This window comes from Macaca fascicularis, chromosome 9 (assembly GCF_037993035.2).
Source record: "Macaca fascicularis isolate 582-1 chromosome 9, T2T-MFA8v1.1".
NCBI classification, from domain to species: Eukaryota; Metazoa; Chordata; class Mammalia; order Primates; family Cercopithecidae; genus Macaca; species Macaca fascicularis.
Window position 1 is genome coordinate 14,685,511 of NC_088383.1, and position 24,619 is coordinate 14,710,129.

At 43.5% G+C, this 24,619-nt stretch overlaps 1 protein-coding gene and 1 long non-coding RNA gene across 28 annotated transcripts in view; one reads left to right on the plus strand and one right to left on the minus strand.

The window, feature by feature from the left end:
* Positions 1–24,619, minus strand: part of FRMD4A (FERM domain containing 4A) — a 693,055-nt gene that overhangs the window by 112,475 nt on the left and 555,961 nt on the right. For all 27 annotated transcript variants that reach the window (XM_074001073.1, XM_065520301.1, XM_015455575.3 and 24 more), the window contains 2 exons: positions 5,853–5,909; positions 4,876–4,898 (listed from right to left, as the gene is read on the minus strand). In XM_074001073.1, coding sequence (XP_073857174.1) covers positions 4,876–4,898; positions 5,853–5,909 — 80 coding nt within the window. The remainder of the gene's footprint in view (positions 1–4,875; positions 4,899–5,852; positions 5,910–24,619) is intronic.
* On the plus strand, positions 9,679–18,893 carry LOC135965020 (uncharacterized). The gene is made up of 3 exons (XR_010577841.2): positions 9,679–9,780; positions 16,700–16,946; positions 18,520–18,893. It is a non-coding gene; the product is annotated as an uncharacterized lncRNA (long non-coding RNA).

The following is a 24,619-nucleotide window of genomic DNA, read 5'->3' on the forward strand; positions in this document are numbered from 1 at the left end:
GCTGATAAGGTTTTCAGTTAAGGTCCCCTTAGAGACAAAACCCCCAAAATCAAGTTTCTGTATGTAATATCTCCCTTAGTACAGTGTTGCAATAAAACTTCTGTTAAATTAAATTAGAATATAACTAGAGAATTGGATGTCCTATCAGTCGATTAAATGAGGTATTCTCTGCACTGATCTTTTTAAGGAAGAGAATATTAGTTTTTCTACCATCACCCAAGAGTTTTAAAAAAGCTTTGAAATGGAAAACATCAGTATTCCATTCCCAAACCCCTGAGGTGTTTCTGATGAATAAAATATGTAAGAATCATAGAATCATATGTAAGAATCTGTTAGTTAGTTGGCCAGTGGTCAACAGTGATCATCGAAAGATATTTTTTGTTGCTGTTTTTAAACTGCATCAGTTCTCCTCTTCCAAATATTTGGCCCACAGCTGCCTTTGTTAACAGCTCGGAGGCTACTGAATTGTTTTTAAACAGAAATGCCAACTCTACTGACTTCCTGACTGTCGACAGACATGAGGTTTTTTGTTTTACATGTATATACATCAGGAAATGAAACGAGATTACCACATGCTGTGCTAAGGAAAACAATAAAAGTGAAAAAATGTTATTTTTAGATAAGACTATTTCCTAAACCTTTAGAGGCATCGTACAAATTTATCCTCCGTTTGGTAGAATATGAACATGTGTGGTCTGTATCTCTTCCTATGGCAGGCGATACTAATTATCTATCTATATTACAGTCATTTTCTCTCAGCATGCTAAACCTGACATTTCAGCGTAAAGTCCAATAAGACAAGGAAGTGAGCTATTCTGTTAATGGGAAAGAAAAGAGTTATGTAAGAATAAGCCTTCAGGCATCTGCTGAGCAAAACAGAGAGTCCAAAAGAAGAAACGGAAGAGCAAGTGAGTTTCATGAGAAACAGTAGCTACAGTTCAGAGTTGACTTATATAGTTCTCTTTCCATTAAGGTGGATCAGCACTTTTGACTTCGTCTTTATTTTTTTTTTTTTTGTGAGAGGGAGTTTTGCTCTTGTCACCCAGGCTGGAGTGTAATGGCGCCATCTCGGCTCACTGCAACCTCCGCCAACTGGGTTCAAGCAATTCTCCTGCCTCAGCCTCCCGAGTAGCTGGGATCACAGGCGCACGCCACCACACCCGGCTACTTTTTGTATTTTTATTAGAGACAGGGTTTCACCATGTTGGCCAGGTTGGTCTTGAACTCCCGACCTCAGGCGATTTACCTGCCTTGGCCTCCTAAAGTGCTGGGATTACAGGCGTGAGCCAGTGCACCCAGCCCCTGACTTCTCTTTTGTAAAAGCAATCCCCTTTTCTCTTGTACCTCAAGGAAACTGCTCCTATAATTTATGGATTAATACTCATTCCACATAAATGTAATTTGGATATAGTCCCTGAAATGTAAATATCTAGGATAATAGTATCCTGAAGAAAATAGCCTTTTGGGAAGTTATGGATTCAGGACTTCTCAGGCTGTGAAAGAGTTACTTTATCTTTTGTGGATGGCCACTCATTTAAAAGGTTATTGAATCCTCTAGATTTTAGAAGATCTTAGAGTTTAGCCCTGGACCCTGTGTTATATCTAGAAAAGCCTTTTCTAGGGTTCTGTGTGTTCTAAGCTGGCTGGTATTTTATTAATGTTGTTCAGGAAAACTACAGTATGGAAATCAAAGCCATTCCTTTAAATAAAACTGAGGTTATATAGTCATGCATTTAATAACAGTGATAGATGCAGGAGGCATGCAGATGCAGATAAGGAAACCCACACAGGGTCTTGCCCGGGGGTGTGCCTACAAGGGACCGGGGCCCACATGTGCACTGGGAGAAGGGGGTGGAGCCACCAAGAATTCGTGCCTTATGTAGGGGAGAAGACTGATATTCAATCTGTGAGGTGGGAGCCTCTCCTTCTATGCTGAGAGCCTTCTTTTCACTTAATAATCCACTCTCCTCCCCCTTCCATTTGTCTATGTGCCTAATTTTTCCTGGTCGTGAGACAAGAAGCTGGATTTTAGTTGAACTAAGGAGCAAAAAATCCTGCATCAATAGCAAAAACAACTTTCTACAATAAATCACAAATAAGTTTGTTTATATAAATGACATAAGTTATGAGAATGGGACATCTAAAATACCTAATGTTTAGCCGCTGAACCAAGTGTGGTCAATTTTGATGTGCTGGGTATCTTCCCAGAAGTAGATGGGAAGGAATTTAGAATTACTTCTCTTACTCCAAAATGTTAGGCCACTCAAGTATACTAGTTTCTCTGGACCTCTGAAGATGGCTTTACTAGCATGGGCCTGCTACAGAAAAAGAGTGTTTAGCAGAGACTCCAATGTAACAGATCACCCCCACTGTCCATGGTGTAGGTTTTAGGCTGTGAGATAAACTGACCTTTTGGATAAGGTGTCTGACCTCTCCCCTCTCCTGACAGTGATTTCTCTTCCCAGACAGCTGCGCTTACAAACAAACTGCTAGGTAGCAGTAGCACTTTGACAAATGGAGCACAACCCAGATCCTTTGTTTCTTTGAATTCAGCCAACAAGCTAGCATTCCAGAAGCTCATTAGGGGGCCATGAATTACTGTGGAGGCCAAGCCTGCACTTCCTTCTCCCTGGCAATCCATGTGGCCACAGGTTCCCATGATCCATGGGGCCAAATCATGCTATTCCCAGTTCACATTCCATCCTGTCAGGGTACTCTCAAAATAAATAATATTTACAGCAGAGTTCAGAGCTGGCGAAAGAAATGTGGAAGGAAAAATGTGAGTAAGTAGACTAGACACTGGAATCCATTGGATTTGTGGTTTTTAAATCATTTTTTCATGGGACTTCAGAAATCTTTGTAAGTAGTTATGGACTGGCACTTATCAAAACCCCAAATTCCAAGGCCAAATTAATGTCATAAAAAAGTAACAAAGAAAAATTATAACAAGATTTAGTTTCTATAACCTGAAAACATTATGTTTAGCAAATTCAGTCAATGGTTACTGGCCACCTACAAAGTTCAAGGTCTCCAGCCAAAGCTAGTTACAGTCATTATCTATTTAAAAGTTTGACCAGCACTGCTTTATACCAAAAACTTGGAAAACTTAAATAAAAGGGGCCCGGAGGTCTCTTCATGCAAATATTCAAACAGAGCTGAAGAGATGGCATTTGAGATCAGAGTCAGCAACTATAACCCCCTGGACAAATCTAGTCCTCTGCTTATGTATTACTCATGAACTAAGGATGGCTTTGTCATTTTTAAATGATTAGAAAAAGAACTCAAAAGAAGAATATTTTGTGATACATGAACATTTATATGAAATTCAAATTTCTGTATCCATAAATAAAGTTTTATTGGAACATAATCAGGCTCATCCATTTACTTATCCTATTGGGCTGCTTTTGCACTTAGGAAGAGTGGTGTAATTGCAACAGAGATCGTGCTGCGTGCAAAACTCAAGATACTGACAATCTGGCCCTTAACAGAAAAAGCTTGCTCATCCTTGTTTTAGATTGTAAAATAATTTTTTGCTTTTGCTGAGATGTCTGACTGAGAACAGTCAACACAGTGAGAGCTCATATCTACAAAAAAAAAAAAAAAAAAGAAGAATTAGCCCGGTGCAGTGACTTATGCCTGTGGTCCCAGCTACTTGGGAGGCTGAGGCAGGAGGATCACTCGAGCCCAGGAGTTGGAGGTGACAGTGAGCCATGACTGCACTCCAGCCTGGGTAACAGAAGGAGACCCTGCCTCTGAAAAAATTTAAAAAATAATAATAGCAAAAAAGAAAGCCTGAGAAATGTACCAGGAGAGCAAGGAGAAAGCAGTTGAGACCTGAAAAACCGGTGACAAAGACAGCCAAGTACAGGTGGCCACTAACAGAAGTAGTTTTTGCTGCATTTACAGATGAAATCCCTCAAAGCATGGGGAAACAGACAGGTTCTTAGATGGAGCAGAGGTCCGATTTGTGTTTCTTTTTAATACCAATTTGCTAATTTCCTGTTGATGGGCCAGAACCTTATGCCTTCATGCTTTCCTTTCCTGTTCATATGGTTTACTGTTTGCCTCTAAACCTAGATTCTCCAGAACGGGTTACCCTGGCCTTTTCTTTTTTTTTCTTTTTCAGAGGAGCTTAATCAAACAGAATCCCAGGAATAACGTCTGCCTTTGAGCAGACAGCCCTGCTGGTGGCTGGCTACACTTTCTGCCCTGTTCCAGGTCTGGTGATGATCACGAGAGATTTCAGGGCAATTTCAGCCATACTGATCAACACACAGTGAGGATTGAAATAAATGACGAGTTTGCAGTTTTACAAGGCTATTAATGCCATTCACAGATTCCCAGTAGTTGTCTGTTTATGTTTTCTCCAACACAATATCCTAAGACAGAACCAAAGCAGAGGTGCGGTATTTTTATGTTGTAACACTTTCACGAATGAAATTTCCCTAGAAGACAGCATGTTGTCCCTTGAGGGGCAGGGACTACATTGAGAGAAAAAAAGATGTCCACCTACTTGTCAGGACTGACGAGTTATCTGCAACCATATTTACACCACAATGGTGATTCCAGTCTCTATGAGACATCTGAGCAGCCCGTCCAACCTCAGGACAATGGGCATGTGTGACGCCGGGCCCTAATGTCAGCTTTCCAGTAATCTCCGGGCTTTGCATGTAGTGGAGAACATCATCCTTGCTATTACTATGTTTTCTCTACCTGATCTATCTGTTTCAATGGACAAGTTGAGAGTTAGATCTCATCATTAACATACAACATGAATAAATTGTCCACCTGAAAAGGACATCCTGAATAGTTTCTTTTAATAGAGAAGCAAGGGTTTACATTTTAAACAACAACAACAAAAAATTGTAAACTCACCTAGAAAAATCTCCCTTTGCCTCCTGTAGAAGAAAAAATTCAACATCAGCGAAATACACTAAGCCAGTGTTAGAGACTCTAAAGTACATTCTACGATCATGAGAGTTTCTCTACTGAATGAGATGAGTTCAGCTTCCTGCAGTTATCCTATTTGCTGCAGGAATACAATTAAAACAGAATGCATACCTTTGCTATTTGAATATGAGACATGAAATTAAACTCTAGAAAGTTATAGACAAAGAAAGTGATTGATAATGACAAAATGTACATCTCCACCTCAAAGCCCGGGTCTGACATGTTCTAGTTTAAAGATTCTAAATATGAACATGTATCTGGATAGAACTGTCTATTTCTAGGGTCACTTTTTGTTTTGGTTTGTATTTTATGCTAGTCCCCAATTATACTGAAGACTCTGGAGGTAGGGACCAGGGAAACTTTAGTGAATCCAGTATAATGCCTTAAACATAGTAGTTGCTCAATAAATACTTATTGAAGGAATAAAGAAATGATATCATTTTAACTCGTCTTGCCACTATTAAGCTAATATTCTATAACACTTTTTTTTTTTTTTTTTTTTTTTGCATAACCTAAAGGGCTTTTCCTTGTCTTTCCAGGGGGCAGAACATGATTTTTTTGGCCACTAACTCTAGCTATTCACTTGGCTTTCTCCAGGGTGAAAGTACCAAACCCAAAGAAAATGGGGTCAGTAAATGACCTCAGTTTCTCCCAGGCTCAGGTTAAACACACAACTTTGCTTTACAGGGATTTGCTGTCTTACAATTTTGAAATACTACAAGCCCCCGTTTATTGCTCTAGTTTCCATCAGTGTCTCTAATAGCTCTATGCAGCTTATGGCTAAAAAAAGGTAAGATGACAAATAGTGAGTGGACACAGCTCCTGGCTATGCCTGGTCAGTCTTATTTCCTTTCTTCTGTGTATGGCCCTGGGACATACAGAGGAGGAGAAAAACAACTTACCTGTAAAATATAGGAAGCTAATTCAAACACCACTTCACTGTCAACGTCAATAAGCTCCTGAAAGGAAAAAGCAACAAAGGAAGACAAGTTTGGTATTTAACAACCACTTTTTTCTTTTTTTAAAAATGACAGCTCTTCTTCGGGAGGATTACTCAGCCCAGGAGTTTGAGACCAGCCTGGGCAACATAATGAGATCCCATCTCTACAGAAAATTAAAAAATTAGCCAGGCAGGGTGGTGCACGTCTATAGACTCAGGTGTTTTGGAGGCTGAGGTAGGAGGATCTCTTAGCCTGGGAGGTTGAGGTTGTAGTGAGCTGTGATAGCACCACTGCACTCCAGCCTGGGTAATGGGGTGAGACCCCAGCTAAAAAAAAAAAAAAAAAAAAAAAAAAGCTTCCTTTTCTGAAGATTTGCTCAGAATCTCCCATATTCATAGAACGTCTTGAGTCTCTGAGACCACTGCCCTGAATTGTTCAGTCCTAAACACTCCCAACATCCTTTTTGCTGCTCTTAGCTGGGATGGACTAGGGGGCCCGGGCCTACCAGATTATCTCAAAGGCCTCATCTTTAAATCTTTCAAGAAATTAAGAGGTGGACTAGGCCCCAGCATTTTACAAACCTGTTTGTTAATGTTATTAATCACTGGAATAGAGATGCTTGACAACAAAACGCATTTTCTGTATAAACTAAACTCAGAACTTTATTGAAAGAAAGGCTTTATTGAAAGGCTTTGTTTGAAAGGAGTGTTACAGTGGGATTGTGACTCCTTAAAATTAAATACAAGGTAGAAATATAGTTCCTCAGTTGTACTAGCCACATTTCTTTCATGTGCTCTACAGTTCATGTCGCTAGTGACTACCGTGTTGTCAGCTCAGATACAGAACATTTCAACCACTGTAGAAAGTTCTATCGGTCAGCGCTGTTACAGAGTGTAAGTTTCACAATGTTTCCGCCTAGTAGTTCTTCCCCCAAATACTTAATTGTGATCTAGGGACTTGGTCTTCAAAGCACTTAAACTTCTCGTTGGTTTTTGAAAAAATTCCTTTTCTCTCTCTCTCTTTATATTTTTGAAATTTATATTTCAAAATGTATATAGTTCATATTTTTTTAAACAGCCTTTTTCTTTTCTTTTTTTTTTTTGAGACAGAGTCTCGCTGTGTCACCCAAGAGGGAGTACAGTGGTGCAATCTTGGCTCAGTGCAACCTCTACCTCCCGGGTACAAGTGATTCTCCTGCCTCAGCCTCCTGAGTAGCTGGGACTACAGGCATGCACCACCACACCTGGCTAATTTTTTTGTATTTATAGAGATGGGGTTTCACCAGGTTGGCCAGGCTGATCTGGAACTCCTGGCATCAGATGATGTGCCTGCCTTGGCCTCCCAAAGTGTTGGGATGATTACAGGTGTGATCCCCCATACCCAGCCAAAACAGCTTTATTGAAGTATAACTAAAACACCTCAAAAACTGCATGTTTAATGTAAACAATTTTATGAGTTTGGACAGATGCATACACCCATGACACCATTACCACAATCAAGGTAATAAACATATCTATCATATCCAAAGATTTCCGTGTGTGTGTGTGTGTGTGTGTGTGTGCGTGTATGGTACAAACACTTAGCCTGGCATCGTGGCTCACGCCTATAATCCCAGCGCTTTGGGAGGCTGAGGTGGATGGATCACTTGAAGCCAGGAGTTCGAGACCAGCCTGGCCAACATGGCAAAACCCCATCTCTAGTAAAAATACAAAAATTAGCCTGGAATGGTGGTGCATGCCTATAGTCCCAGCTACTTGGGTGGGAGGGTCACCTGAGCCTGGAAAGGTTGAGGCTACAGTGGGTCATAATCATGCTACTACACTCCAGCCTGCTGACAGAGAGACCCTGCCTCAAACAAACAAACAAACAAACAAAACAACAAACCCACTAAACATGAAAACATGACCTACATTAATAAACTTCTTAGTGCACAGCACTGTCTCATTATACATAGCTCACATGTTAAAGACAAAGAGAAGCCTTGAGTTCATCAGCATGTGAGAATAATACACAATTTAATTGATATCCTATGTCTGGTGTCAAGCTTAAGCACAAATGTCCATCTTTATTTTCCTTTCCCTAATATCACTAGATCCCATAGTGGCTGACTGGATGACAGAGAGCTAGAGGTCAAAGAGATTTAGAGACCAGCCAGCTGACCCTGAGAATGGAATCCAAAAACATTCAAGGACTTTGGAAACCCACAGGGCCTTAATGGCACTTAAGGGGCCGGGAACAGACCCCCAACTACTTGTCCAGTATGTGACCTCCCTTAGGACTTACATTTCTCCTAAAATCAATAGAAACCCAGCTTCAGCCAACACATTCTCAGAACAACATTTATAACGCGAGTTCGCTTAGCAAGAGTTTCTATTCACTTGCATTACAAGCCAGACTCTGATTCAAGGATTTTTTTTTTGTTTTTTGTTTTTTTTTGGAGACACAGTCTCATTGTTGTTGCCTGGGCTGGAGTGCAATGGTGTGATCTTGGCTCACTGCAACCTCCGCCTCCCGGGTTCCAGCAATTCTCCTGCCTCAGCCTCCCAAGTAGCTGGGACTACAGGCACACACCACCATGCCTGGCTAATTTTTTTGTATTTTTAGTAGAGATGGGGTTTCACCATGTTGGCCAGGCTGGTCTCGAACTTCTGACCTCAGGTGATCCACCCACCTCGGCCTCCCAAAGTGCTGGGATTACAGGCATGATTCATGGATTTTCTAATTATTTTTTGAGATTCACGGATTTTCTAATTATTTTTTGAGAGGTCCAGAATTGGCTCCTGCAATTTAAAACAATGCATTCAGGCACACCTGGAACTTTTGAAGGAGAGATATCATTCAGGCTCCTTTGGGCCTGGGAATTTCAAAGCTGGATACTAATATTTGCCCTGGAACCACCTGAGAAGTATGGCTTAAAAGAACTCATGAGAGCCTATGGAAGAACTGGGGACAATAATTCCTTACGTTTAACCAGCTGAAAGAGCTTTCTGGCGGTTGGAATTGATAGAGGCTGTCAGTGCTGGGATGTGGAAGAATGTTTGGAATTGCAGTTCTGGGATTAGCAGGTCCCATCAGAATGTAAATCATTTAACAGTGTACAAATGGCTTCACAGAAACACTGTCCAGGGTTACCACAATAGATGGTTTCTACTCTCACTACGTGCATTTCCATTCCCACCTGAATGCCTTGGAGCGCACTTGTTAGTGTGCTGTTGTATGTGTGCTTTTCTGTCAAACATTTACACCTATGTTACAGCCAATGGTCGACTGCGGGCTAATATTTAACATCTGCTAAGGCTTATCTGATGCGCAGCTCAAAACCAACCATCAGAAAATAACACTTTTAAGTGCGAACATAGCTTTCAGTTTGCTGTTTGATTCATCTGATAAACAAAAATGTCTATACCTGCGTGGAGGCAGGGAAAATGAAGGAAGGTCTTTTATTCTATTTTACACAGCCCAGTATGTGGTTCCAGGAGAGTATCACTGGTGAACATTAACTGTAACGTAACTGTTATCCACAGGAAAGCTACCAAAAATGCACCATCGAATATCTAACCTGATTGATTCAACTTCTCTCTCACCATAGTTGTTCTCGGGGTAAGTGAGAACTGGCACCTTTAACTGTGGTGACTTTTCGGGTGAAAAGTCTGACCTTGACCATCTATCTCCCAGTGAAGATACCAAAAACAGGAAGAGTTGAAATGTGGCCAGTGGGAGGGGAAATGATTCAAGAATCAAGCGCCCCCGGCAATGCACATGCTTACACAATCTGATGGAAAGAGCCGTATTATTACTTCTGACCTCGCCTGTTTAACATGCATTGAGTTGAAGGATCATTTCACTGGATGTTCTCGGAGGACTCAACACAAAGACCGAAAGGGTGTGGGTAAGAACCAGTCTAGGGTGGTGGGAAGACATCCTGACAGTCTTTGCCCAATTCCCCAATGTCACTTGTTCATGATGCCTTTTCCCCCTTGTACACCTCACCCTTCCAGGTGGCTTTATCCTTAAGATTCTACTGCAATGGGGCAGAGCTCTAGACTTCTGGCTCACTCTGAAAATTTCCCATGGTACTGCAAAACCTGAAAGCCGGCCAGGCACGGTGGCTTAGGCCTGTAATCCCAGCACTTTGGGAGGCCGAGGCGGGCAGATCATTAGGTCAAGAGATCGAGACCATCCTGGCCAACATGGTGAAACCCCGTCTCTACTAAAAATACAAAAATTAGCTGGGTGTGGTGGCGCATGCCTGTAGTCCCAGCTATTCGGGAGGCTGAGGCAGGAGAATCGCTTGAACCCGGGAGGTGGAGGTTGCAGTGAGCCAAGATAGCGCCACTGCACTCCAGCCTGGTGACAGAGTGAGACTCCATTTCAAAAACAAAACAAAACAAAACAACTCTGAAAGCCAAGTTCCACAGAGAGGAGTTATTAGATGTTCCCAGGGGTCTTCCTAGCAGAAATGTGCTCCCACATAACACTAAGAAAATGATTCTCCCTTTTCCCTATCTGACTTTTACAGTGGTCCAGAGGTGGCTTTTCATTTATTTATTTATTTTTTTTGAGACAGGATCTCACTGTGTCACCCAGACTGGAATGCAGTGGTGCAATCTCGGCTCACTGCAACCTCTGCCTTCTGGGTTCCAGCAATTCTTGTGCCACAGCCTCCCAAGTAGCGAGGATTACAGGTGTGCGTCACCACGCCTGGCCAATTTTTTTTATTTTTAGTGGAAACAGGGTTTCACCATGTTGGCCAGGCTGGTCTCAAACTCCTGACCTTAAGTGATCCACCCACCTTGGCTTCCCAAAGTGCTGGGATTACAGGAGTGAGCCACCGCGCCTGGCCAGAGGCGGCTCCTTTCATGGGTTTCTGCTCAAGCAGAGGAACTACACTGACGGGGAGCACACAGTGTGTAAAAATCCCATTTTTTCCTGGGATTCTGGGCGTTCCCCTTAACTAAGGACAAGATGGGATCATAGGAGGAGCAGAAGACACTTCCAGGAGGCTTGAGGGTGGCGTCCGTCTGCCTTATGCAGGGGTGAGGTGTGACATTCCTCTGTGCTTATGCAATCCGCATCCCCGTGGTGAAGACCCCAGTGCTCTTGCAGCCATTGGAGGAGGGGATTCTGCAGGGTCGTTCACTGAGCCGGAATCTTGCCTGGGAATCTTGGGCTGTCTGGTGGGCATGGAATAACTTTACTCTGAGACTAGAGAAGCCCAGGGGGGCAACGCTGGCAGGAGGGAATGTAAGGTCCTTTGGTGACTGTGGCCACTGGGTGTATACTTTAGGCATCTGCTTTCCTTACTACTGAATAATGCATGCTGCTCCCTTTGATCTTTTGAGAAATGGTATGGAAAGACAAAGCGTGACCATCTGCAGGTGTGTGTGTGTGTGTGTGTGTGTGTGTGTGTGTGTCTGTGTTCGCACGTGCATACGTGCTCTGAGTAGGGGTGGGAAGGGCGGCCCCACTTCCTCCCACATTGTGTTGTTTTATCCCAGGTGACTGAACTGCCGAAGGAAGAGGTCTGAGGTCATTTATCAGCAGCACCATGGCTAACAATATTCTCAGAAAGAGTTCCCTCTGAGGGCCTCCAAGTGTTTCTAATAAGTGGCCATGTGGGAACCCCAAATGGCAGGTGTTACGGATGTTCTCCAAGTGTCCTGAGAGCCGGAGGGCCTCTTTGCTCGGGGGGACTGGGTGGTGGTCTTTACGCTCAACCAAGAATCTTAATGCAAAGCAGCCCACCATGGTCCGGAATTGCAGGAATTCCAACTCTGATGTAAGACAAATGAGATAATTCCATGAGAAAATGTAATTGACAACCATATGGTAGGTCGAGAAGATTTTGTCAAGGAAAATCTTTGCAAAGTCCACTCAGAACCACTTCTAGGGTTAGGAAAGCCACCAAGGGTTTTCCTAATGAATTCTCACCAGTTATCACCACGTTTACTCTTACCCACAAAACATCTAAAGATGATAGATAAGCCATTCTCCTTAAGATTATTTCTACTGTCCCCTGAAAGTCCCATATTCTGGTCTTAACCCCCCAATGCCGTGGGGACATGGACTGAACCACCTGACCTTCAGTTTGATTTTCCTTATCAGTAAAATGGGGATAACAATTTCCTTTCCAATTATTTTACTGGGTTTGGTGCGGCATAAATGGAGAAGTGACTTGGAAACGATAAAACACACTACAATTATTAGGTCTATATTATTTATTTCTGCTGATGAGTATCTATAGATAATCTGAACTCCACAGTTTTGTCTTTGTTCTTTAGTATATCTTAGCATTTATAGGAATCTTTACTAAGATTTTGTTTTAAAAGAGATGGGTAGTGTGTGTGTGTGTGTGTGTGTGTGTGTGTGTGTGTGTGTGTGTATGTATACTGGTCACCATGTCTGTGGTGTATTTTATGTGTCAACTTGACAGGCCAAGGGTTACCCATTATTTACTGATTTTTGAGACAGGGTCTTGCTGTGTCACCCAGGCTAGAGTGCGGTGACACCATCTCAGCTGACTGCAACCTCTGCCTCCTAGGTTCGAGTGATTCTCGTGCCTCAGCTTCCTGAGTAGCTGGGATTACAGGTGCCCATCACCACAACCGGCTAGCTTTTTGTATTTTTAGTAGAGATAGGGTTTCACCATGTTGCCCAGGGTGGTCTCGAACTCCTGGGCTCAAGTGATCCACCCATCTCAGCCTCCCAAAATGCTGGGATTATAGGCGTGAGCCACTGCATCCAGCCCCGAGTCGCACAGATTAAACAGTTTCTGGATGTGTCTATGAGGGTGTTTCTGGATGAGATCAGCATTTGAATCAGTGGACTCAATAGACCACCCTTCGCAGTGAGGGTGGACATCACCCAATCCTGGAAGGTTTGAACAGATCAAAAGATGGAGGATGGAGGAGCTCGCCCCTTTTTTCATTTTTCTTTCTTTCTGTCCCTTGCTTTTTGAGCTGGGACATCACATTTCATCTTCTCTTGTCCTTGGACTGGGACTTATACCACTGGCTCCCTGGTTCTCAGGTCTTTGGACTCAGCCAGTGGACTGACACCACTGGCTTTCCTGGGTCTCCAGCTTGCAGACAGCAGACTGTGGGATTTCTCAGCCCCCATGATCTTGTGAGCCAACTCCTCATAAGAAGTCTCCTTCTGATATCTGTATATCCATATATATCCTATTGGTTCTGTTCCTCTGACTAATACACCGTCTATCATTAAAGTGGGACACAATGCCCATATGTAGCCCAACTTTCTCTCTTCTTGTGGCTCTATGCCTCATTGCACAACTCATCATGACTACGCAAAGTTGCCCCCGGGGCAAACAGGGGCTGTGGTGCAGGATGAGGCTGATGCGATCTTGCACAATTGCTCATTATTAGCCCTCTGCCAGTTTTTCAGCATCAAGTCACTTCATGTTTGTCTAATGATCCAAGAGGTGAATGCCACTCGTGCTTAGCCACAGCCCTAATTCTGCCGCACTGGGATTTCTCACGCTGTCCACTCCACAGCAGACAGCCCATGTCAGGATCTCAAGGAATCACTCTTTATTAAGTTCTATTTTAAAAAATTTTTACTTTTACTTATTTATTTTTGTCGAGACAGGGTCTTGCTCTGTTGCCCAGGATGGAGTGCAGTGGCACCATTATAGTTCACTGCAGCCTTGAACTCCTGGGCTTAAGTGATCCTCCTGCCTCAGCCTCCTGGGTAGCTGGGACCACAGGCACACACCACCATGCTTAGCTAATTTTAATTTTTTTTTTTTTTGTAGAGATGGGGGTCTCACTATGTTTCTCAGGCTGGTCTTCAACTCCTGGGCTCAAGTGATCCTCCTGCCTTGGCCTCCCAAAGTGTTGGGATTACAGGTGTGAGCTACTACACCTGGCCTGTAATCATTCTTTTAGAGGTCATGGGCATAGCCAAGATGACAGATCCATGTAAGTTTGTTTCTTGAAAGTTGAAAAAGAAGGTACCTGTCTATCCTTCTCTCATTCCCCGTCTGTCCTACAAGGGCGCGCTCTAAACCTGCATCAATGAAACTAAGAGGTAAGGATGAGAGCTCTGTGAGTCTGAGGCTGATATTTATGTTGTCCTGTAGAAGGTGATTCTGGGCTTTGGCTTGGTTCTCCCACCTACAGATGAGATGATGTCATCTGATCATTAGCAACGCACGTTGAAGATACTGAATAAAAGACCATTTATTTCAATATCAACAAGAGAGAGAGCATTAAGACCTAAACTGCAAATGTGGCCCAAGGATGATTACCTAAACTACTTTTTTTTTTTTTTTTTTTTAAGAGAAGAGGTCTCTGCCATCCAGGCTGGAGTGCCCTAATGTGATCCTGGCTCACTTCAGCCTCGAACTCATGGGCTCAAGTGATCCTCCCATCTCAGCTTCCCAAGTAGTTGGGAATACAAGTGTGTGCCACCATGCCTGGCTAATTAAATACATCTTTTTTGTAGAGTTGTGGTCTTGCTATGTTGCCCAGGCTGATCTCAAACTCTTGGCCTCCCAAAGTTCTGGGATTATAGGTATGAGCCACCACACAGAGGCTCCTAGACTCATTTGAATAAGACTTGCACCCTCCCAAGAGCACCCAGAAAGCAGATATTTTAAACCTTTTCCTTTATGTCATGATTTGTTCTCAGTGCAATGCAGGCAACAATATTCAGTGATTTCTCAGGAAATATGCAAATCCTTGCTCCCTGGGATTGGAAATTAACCAATTAAAAAATAATTTTCTGAGCATCGGCTATGTGCCTAGAACAGTGATAGGCCATGGAAGATGAGCTTAAAAATCCACTCAGAAAAATGCTGGTACCAACTTCTCCTCCAGCCTAAAGAAGCATATTTCAGCCCATCTCCAGATGACAACCACAGTCCTGTTTCTTTGGTTATCACTGCTGGGGAAGGTTAGTGCTTTTAGACAAAGCATAACTGAAATGTGATGAATGTCCCTAAAGAGTGCATTGCCAGCTGGATGTGGTGACTCACATCTGTAATCTAAGCACTTTAGGAGGCCAAGGAAGGAGGATCACCGGAGCCCAGGAGTTTAAGACCAGCCTGGGCAACATGGTGAGACCCTGTTTCACTTGGAAGCAAAATAAAACAAAACACACGAAAAAAACAAATTAGCTGGGCATGGTGGCGCACGCCTGTAGTAGTCCCAGCTACTTGGGAGGCTGAGGCAAGAGAATTGCTTGAACCTGGGAGGCGGAGGTTGCAGTGAGCTGAGATTGCGTCACCGCACTCCAGCCTGGGCGACAGAGCGAGACTCTGCCTCATAAACAAATAAATAAATAGTTCATAGCCAATCCCTTCGGGCCAGGGCAAAATTATACAGATGAAATATTAGATTCCTGATGTGATCTTAGAGACCAGAATAGATGCCCCTTTATCAACTAGAGTAGACGCTAAGGTTAAGTTACCTACAGGTCGAGGGTTCAGGACAAGCTGGCCTAGCAAATTTCTCAGTTTCTGTGGCTAAACTCTCTACCAATAGGAGCTGTCAACTCTGGTTTACGACCCAGACCATTACAACTCTGCCTGGACAGGGGGCCAGCCTTACAAACATTCTCTTCTGAGGAACTACTGCAGACTTTAGGCTAATTTCAGCAGTTCACAGAGGCTGCACACAAACTGCCTTTGTGTCCTATAGTTGACCTTGTGAGGTAAACAGCCTCAAATTCCACCTCATTTTAGTGCTAAAAGCCACCCAGGAAGGAACCAGAGGTCATGATGTTAAGTAAAATAGGCCAGGCACAGAAAGACAAAGTTCGTGTTTTCTCACTTAATTGTGGAAGCTAAAAATGAAAACCATCAAACTCATAGAGACAGAGAACAGAGGGTGGTTACCAGAGGCGGGGAAGGGTGGGAGGAGTGGGGGAGACGGGGATGGTTAATGGGTTCAAAAAAATAGAAAGAATGAATAAGACCTAGTATTTGATAGCTCAACAGGGAAACTGTAGTCAATAATGATTGAATTGTACATTTTCATATAAGTAAAAGAGTAGAAGTGGATTGTTTATAACACAAAGGATAAATGCTTGAGGGGGTGGATACCCCATTTGCCCTGATGTGGTTATTACACATTGCATGCCTGTATCAAAATATCTCATGTACCCCATAAATATATATACCTGCTATGTACCCACAAAAATTAAAAATTTAAAAAACCAAGACAAAAACCCCATCCTAAAGTGAACATGGGACATATGTCACCTATATGTCTACCTGTGGCACACACACTCGACACTCCTTCATAACTATGCGTATCTTTTCCCCAAATCTGCTGAGTGTGTAGGACTCTATTATGTAATACGAACACCATGAGGCATAAAATCCAACCTGCCCTGCCCCTCTTCAAAAAGAGCACCTTCAGTCCACGCTGGAGACTTCGTCTTCTCAGTTTGCAAACTGGTGCTGCCAATACAGCCCTCCTTTCTCCTAGTTAGCCATCTGGTGGCCTTTCGGATGACACTGACGGTGCATCCAGTCATTCTGACAGCCACACATGCCACCTAACCTCAGTCGAGGAACTATCAAAGTACTTCTCTGAGGAAGTGAATGGAAAGGTCTTTCAATGTGAGCGCCAATTTTCTTTTCTCTCTGAAGGTTTGCATGTGGAGAAGACAGGGAGCTGGTGATTTCTTGATTTCTCTTATAACTGTAAGATGTATCATTTGTGGAAATCTTTCTGATAAAAAACTAAACAGACTCTGTCATTTCATGACCTCTGTTTGCAAAGCTTTCAGACATCACTGTGATGACTCATTTTTGATGGTGGATAATTTTCTTCTGTCAGTGCAGAACCCAGGATAGGCAGGATTCAATCCAGCCTGAAGGTGCGGGAAGAGCTGAGGGTCCACATCCTTGCCTCGCTCCCGTCTCGTGGGATAAGTCCGCTGCCTCCTGCAGGGGCTGATGGATGAACCCCTTCAGTTGGCTGTTGGAAGCCACACCGGAAGAGGGAGAGGAGCAGATGGAAAAGGCTTGGAGGGACAGCTGTGCCGTCTCATCGGTCTCTTTCCAGGGAACATACACCATTCCAGGTAGGCTTCCTGTGGGAGTTTCCCATGGAATGGGACACACATTTCTAAATGAGATGTATCCACGCCCTGGCCAATGTCCTCTCTATCACCCACCTGTCTCCTTAGTGAGTTCAAGCACATCAGAAACACTGTTGGACCATGTGGGAATCTCATTCCACACTTCTTCCCACTCCACCTGAAGCACACAATGACAGCCCCGCTGTCTCATATCCATATTTTAATTTTCTGCAACTTGGATAGATGATGACTACGTTTTCCTGCTCTATTGTATAAAGTAGAGGGGCGGAAGGGAAGAGAAAGTGAGAGGGGTGTCTGCTGTGGCCCTGCCTCCTGCCTGCTGGGAAAGAGAGCGGAAGGTAGGAAGGCAGTGTTCACAATCTGGGAAAAATAGCAAAACAAAGCCAAACACCTTTCCTCACCTTTCTGCTATTAGAGATGAGAGGTTCGTTCTCTGAAGAAGAACAGGAAGCAGGGATGAAGTGGACCGGAAGTGCAGGAATTACACAGAATTCTATACCTAGTATGGAGACTGTTCCCTCCAGATCCCTGGATGTGGGAGGACATGTCCCAGGCAGGAAGGGAAGGTTTTCTCTGGAGAGAATGGAGAGCCAGAGAGGAAAGACGTCCAGATACCAAGACACTGATATTCAGGGTTCCCCAGGGAAAGAACCAGCTTGCGATGGGAGCACGTCACAGGGACACCCACTGGGGGACCATTCCACCCTGAAATGGAGCATCTGCTTAGTTTCCAAGTGTGAAGCGACAGACCAGGGCCAGCAGACAACTGAGGAAGCCTCGTACAGGAAAGAGAGACCAATACAAATAAACTGGAAAAAAAGAGCTGGAAGGAAACACAGAATAATAGTGATAACTAATATTATCAGAGTGATAAGAGAGGATATTATGTTCCTGAAACAATAATAGCATAATATTTTAAAAATCAGATAATATAAAGAAACTCTTAGAAATTAAAACAAACAAACAAAAAACAAAACCATAATGGCAAAGGTGAGAAAGTCCAGAGAAGAGATTAAAGTAAATCCCTACAAAGCCTCCCAGAAAGTAGAATAAAAAGACAGAGACAGACAGCTGGAGAGACAAGGTATCAGAGCGGGAGGCCATGATGAGCACTTGATAAATAGGAATTCTGGAAAGAGAGGACACAGGCAAGAGGGGAGAAGATATCAAAGAAACAATCCAAAAAGAACCCCACAACTAAAAAAGAATGCACGTTGCATCTCCAGACTAAAAGTGCCCATTGAACACAGAGTACGATGGATTTACAAAGACCCACATCAGGGTACCCATCCTGAAATTTTAGATCAAAAGGAGCAAAAAAGAGTTCCCAAAGGATCCCATTGTTGGGGGCCCAAGGGGGTGTCACATACAATGGATAGGATGGTGGGCTTTTCCAGAGCAATGCCTTTGGTATTCCGAGAGAAAAAATTTTTGGTATATTTCTGTATCCAGTCAAACTATTCATTAGATATGAAGCTAGAATAAAGACTTTTTCAGATATGCCAGGATCCAAACATTTTACTTCCCGCGTGTGCTTTCTCTGGATTGACTGCAGGATGTTCTCCAGTGAAACAGTGGTGTAAAACAAAAAATAGGAAGTCTCCGGATCCACAAAACAGAGGACCCAATACACAGCGAGGGAGAAGGAAAGACCCTGATGGGGATGAGGCATCCCGGGTTGAGACTCTGCATGAGACCAAGTCCAGGCTGGAGCAGGAGGATAGAGGAGCGTAAGAGAGAGGTCCTAGAAAAACAACAGCAGTAGCAGCTACCACAGCAACCAAAATCAAACCAAAGAGGAATGAGAACTACCCGATGTAGCTGGAAATTAATATTGGTAGACATCTGGGAATCTGTAGGAACTTTTGGAGAAAAGTGAAGGGTATATAGAAACTAAACAAGTGAAAGCAAGGCAAGTATTCCCTTTGGGTAAAACAATGGGTTGTCTAAAAAAGGAGCTGCAACCACAGGATACTACTTGGATTAGTCACGATAATATCATGCTGATGACTCTCGCTTTAAGCCAGAATTGTGCTATCACCACATTGAGAAAATGGAAAAGGAAATAAAATGTGGGTGGTTATAATCTAAATCTACATCCTTTTTTTTTTTTTTTTTTTTTTTAAGACAAAGTCTCGCTCTATCCACCAGGCTGGAGTGCAGTAGTGTGATCTGGGCTCTTAGATTCACTGCAACCTCTACCTTTGGGGCTCAGATGATCCTCCCACCTCAGCCTCCAGAGAAGCTGGGACTACAGGCATGTGCCACCACACCCGACTAGTTTTTGTGTTTTTTGTAGACATGGAATCTCACTATGTTGCCCAGGCTGGTCTCAAGCTCCTAAGATCAAGTGATCCCCCGACCTCAGCCTCCCAAAGTGCTGGTATTTTACAGGCGTGAGCCACTGTGCCTGGCCATCTCCATCCATCTTAACAGGAATTCAATAAAATGAATCAATCTAGGAATAATACCCTGTGTCAATTATTTAGCTATATGGAGGCAAATACTAGAAGAAACAGCTAAAACTGTTGCAAGTGGCAGGAGTTGCGGGGAGGAGGCTGTTTGTCATAACAAGCCTTGTGGAACCGTTTGAGTTTTAAATGATGTCATATATTACTTTGATAGAAACCAATATTACTATTTTAAAAAGTGAATGAAATTGGCTGGGTGCCGTGGCTCACACCTGTAATCCCAGTGCTTAGGGAGGCCGAGGCGGGCGGATCACGAGGTCAGGAGATGGAGACCATCCTGGCTAACACGGTGAAACCCCGTCTCCACTAAAAATACAAAAAATTAGCCGGGCGTGGTGGTGGGTGTCTGTAGTCCCAGCTACTGGGGAGGCTGAGGCAGGAGAATGGCATGAACCTGGGAGGCAGAGCTTGCAATGAGTCGAGATTGCACCACTGCACTCCAGCCTGGGCGACAGAGCAAGACTCTGTCTCAAAAAAAAAAAAAAAAAAAAGTGAATGAAATTGAACTTTGAAAAAGCAAAATAAGCAGCTTATTTTACCTTGACAACTTAGATTTTAATATATGGTAGGAACCATTCCCCAAGAGACAGGGAGGGAGCAGATATTAAAACCACGCTGGATAAACCCAGGCATTTGTGTATCAGCATCAGGATGGGTTATCTGGGTCTAACACCACCCTCTGGGCTCTTCAAGGTCCCCAAAGCACCAGGGGGCTGTGTGGGTGGCACAAAGAGAATCACAGCCAAGAGAAAAAAACCTCGGGTCTAAATCCAACTAGCTAATCACATGCCTGGCATGAGACTAAGAACTTTGCATGCTTTATCTCACTGAATCTTCCCAAGAAGGTGGTGGTTAGACCTTATAACATCCTTACTCAATTAGAGAGGAAAGGGAAGCTTGGAGACGTTACAGGAGGTGCCCACATTTATTCCTTTTACCAAGGGGCAAGGCTGGGAAAAGATCCTGGGTCTGCCTGACAGCAAAATCTGAACTCTCAATCACTCAGCAGTGCCTATCATGATCTTTACATTGACACAGGTTACACAGGCTATCCAGCCATCCCCCAGTCCTTCGTCTCTGAGTCACTTAGACTCTCTCTCCCTACTTCCTCCTCTGGAAAGCTATTGATTCTCGCTCCATCTCACGCAGAGATGCTGAGGCTCAAATATCATACTATATAAAAGAAATTTAAAAATAAAATTTAAATGGCATTTTATACAAATGAGAAGATTATTCTTGCTCACGGGAAGGAGACAGGGGCCTTGGGATGCAACTTGGTCTCCTATATCAATTTGAAAGAAGCTGTCTCTTGGTCATTTGTGGTCATTTATGTGCCCAAGCCCAAGGAAAGATTTCGAGAAGAGAGAGCTGGGTTCTGGGGTGACATTCAGCATGTGGGCTGATGCTGTCAGGACCTTGATCCTAAATGTGGCTGGCTGCAAAGGTGTCGTCACCTCCACTCAGGGCACCTGTAGTATTCAGTTCTGAAATTTATTCTTTTTAATTTTCCCTGAATCGCAAAGTCCTAGGCGTACACGATGTTCAGAAGCCTTCAGTGCCAGCTCAGCATTTGGGACAAGACAGTACTGAACAACTGCTCTCCCTTTCCCCAAGCATCTGCCCAAGTAGGCTTTGGGTCAATTAATTTTTTTTTTTTTTTTTTTTTTTTTTTGAGACGGAGTCTCGCTCTGTCACCCAGGCTGGAGTGCAATGGTGCAATCTCAGCTTACTGCAACCTCAGCCTCCTGGGTTCGCTCAAGCAATTCTCCTGACTGAGCCTCCTGAGTAGCTGGGATTACAGGCGCCTGCCACCACGACTGGCTAATTTTTGTACTTTTAGTAGAGATGGCGTTTCACCATGTTGGTCAGGCTGGTCTCGAACTCCTGACCTCGTGATGCGCCCGCCTCGGCCTCCCAAAGTGCTGGGATTACAGGCGTGGGCCCGGGACAATTTTTTACTTGCCCTGCTCGAGAATGATTTCGTGGGTTCAGCCTTGCCATTCATTTACTTCGCTGCCCAAGGCTGCCACCTGGTGGAGACCGCTCACCTTTCGTTTCTTAACTTGGTTTCAAAGCGCTTTCACATTCATTTTAAAAAAAACACCAAATACTCTTACAACCTGTATGTAAGGTTAGTATTATTATTTCCACTTTATAATGAGAAAATGGGGTCTTAGAAGAAAGAATTTGAAGGTGCCTGGAACTGCATTTGGTATCTTTTTCCTCCATTCAGCAAAACCCCAAAATGCTGTCCTCTGAGTGTGCTGGGTTTGAGCCCAGTGTAAGTCCTGGCTCAGCAACCGTCCCGAAATGAGGTCTTTTCACAGAACTGAATTTGATCATTACCAGGCCCTCTGTTATTCTGAACATTTGTACTTGGTGGAACTATTCTGTGCAGTGAATGTGTTGAGGTACTTCCAGAAGGAAAGTGATGGCTGATACCATTCCAACTTGTGTGTGTGTGTGTGTGTGTGTGTGTGTGTGTGTGTGTGTGTGTGTTAAGGTTTAATGGGCTTTTGCAATCCCCAAGGCCTGAGCTTAATTAAATTTTAAAATCCAGGCAGCGGTAGCTCCCTAGACTCCTTTGAATCCATCCATTGAACACGTCACAGAGAAGTGTACGAGGAGAGCCTCCCTCCAGGGTGCACCATAGCCTGGCCATTCATTAGGTATGTGATCTCATCTTCATCACTGGGAAAACAGGGATAAAAAGCAACATCTATCTCTCGGGTTGATGGGTGCAGCAAACCATCATGGCACTTGTATACCTATGTAACAAACCTGCACATTCTGCATATGTATCCCGGAACTTAAAGTATAATAATAATAATAAAACTTTTAGAAAATTCAGGACACTCTGGGCTTTACATTTATTTATTTATTTATTTATTTATTTTTAAAAAGAATTGGCTGGGGGCAGTGGCTCATGTCTGTAGTCTCAGCACTTTGGGAGGCCGAGGTGGGCAGATCACGAGGTCAGGAGTTCAAGACCAGCCTGACCAACATGGTGAAACCCCGTCTCTATTAAAAACACAAAAATTAGCCAGGCGTGGTGGCTGGTGCCTGTAATCCCACCTACTCAGGAGGCTGAGGCAGGAGAATCGCTTGAACCCAGGAGGCAGAGGTTGCAGTGAGCTGAGATCTAGCCCGGGCGACAGAGTGAGACTCCATCTCAAGTGGGGGAGGGGGAAGACTTATTTAATCTTCCATCAACATCCTGATAATCTAGTGAAAATTCCTTACTGAGATCATAGGAATGGCTGAACCCATCAAATCTTCGTTGGAAAGTTCTCTGGTTTGTCCATCTGGAATCTGCCCTGACTGAATGCATTACCTTTACATTTCTTAGTAGACCTTTTATTCTAACTAATCCTCACACTTCAGGACTTCAGACGAGTCCCTGACATTTTACCCAGGTAAGAGGTAGAACTTAAGCTGTGAATTCAGAAAAAACATCTGTTAATTTGCTTTCTGTGGCCCTACATTAGTCAGTTGGTGTATACCTCAAACTCTTCTGCACCTTGTTAATTAAATTTTTAGAGTAAGGGGAAATCCTAGGTTTAGAATTATTTGATTTATTTCAAGGTAGAATGCATTTTGGATTCCAAGTTAATTACCATCAATAAACTTATGCAAAATTCACTCTCAAAGCGGTGTCTATCTCAAAAGGTGTTGTGAAGACTCAGACAATTCGCATAAAGCACTCAGCAACAAGCCCCTACATCATGTGAACTTTGAACGTTCTTGTCTATTACTGTTAAAGAGCAGCCCTGAGCGGGTGTGATGGAGGTTGCATTCATGAGACATTCACTGCCTTCATTATGTGCATGCAGGGGGTAGCCAGTGGAGTGGGTGTTTCTTTTTAAAAATGTTCTTTTAGGGCCAGGTGTGGTGGCTTACACTTGTAATCCCAGCACTTTGGGAGGCCAAGGTGACTGGATCACTTGAGGTGAGGAGTTCAAGACCAGCCTGGGCAACATGGCAAAACTCATCTCTACTAAAAATACAAAAACTAGCCGGGCGTGGTGGTGCACACCTGTAACCCCAGTTACTCGGGAGGCTGAGGAGGGAGAATCACTTGAACCTGGGAGGCGGAGGCTGCAGTGAGCCGAGATCGTGCCGTTGCACTCCAGCCTGGGTGACAGAGTGATACTGTGTCTCAAAAAAAAAAAAAAAAGTTCTTTTAGTCGCAGTTCCTAACCTCGGTGATATTCTGCAAGTCCGTCTTCCCAGGCAAGAGGTGTGTGCTGGAAAAGGGTGTAGGCATTTTGGGTTATCCCACAAAAGGAGACACTACAAGCTTATGGAGCAATTGGATACATGACAAGGGGCTGTCGCTCTCAATTAGGAATCATCGCTTGAACAGAATTTTTTCTAAAGAAGATACACAAATGACCAATAGCACATGGAAATAAGCTGAACATCACTAGTCATCAGGGAAATGCAAATCAAACCACCATGAGATACATCCCACACCCACTGGGATGGTTATTAATAAAACAAAATAGAAAATAACAAATGTTGGAGAGGATGTGGAGAAATTGGAACCGTTGGACACTGTTGGTAGAAATGTAAAATGGTACAGCTGCTATGGAAAACAGTAGGGATGGCTCCTAAAAAATTAAAAATAGAAGTACCCTATGATCTGGTAATACCACTTATAGGCATATACCCTGAACAACTGGGAGTCAGGTCTTGAGGAGATATTTAGACATCCATGTTCATAACAGCATTATTCATGATAGGCAAAAGGTGGAAATAACCCATTTTTGATGGGTTATTTCCCATCAAAATAACCCATGGATGAATGGATCAACAAAAGGTGATTTACACATACAATAAAATGTTACTTAGCCTTAAAAAGGAAGGCAGCCAAGCATGGTTGCCCACACCTGTTATCCCAGCATTTTGGAAGGCCAAGGCAGGCAGATCACCTGAGCCCACAAGTTCAAGATCAACCTGGGCAACAGGGCTACAAAAAAATACAAAAATTAGCTGGGTGTGGTGGCACACACCTGTAGTTCCAGCTACTTAGGAGGCTGAGGTGGGAGGATCGCCTGAGTCCGGGACTTGGAGGTTGCAGTAAGCCAAGATTGCACCACTGAACTCCAGCCTGGGTGAGAGAGGGACCCTGTCTTAAAAATGAAAAAAAAAAAAAAAAAAAAAAGGAAGGAAATTCTGACA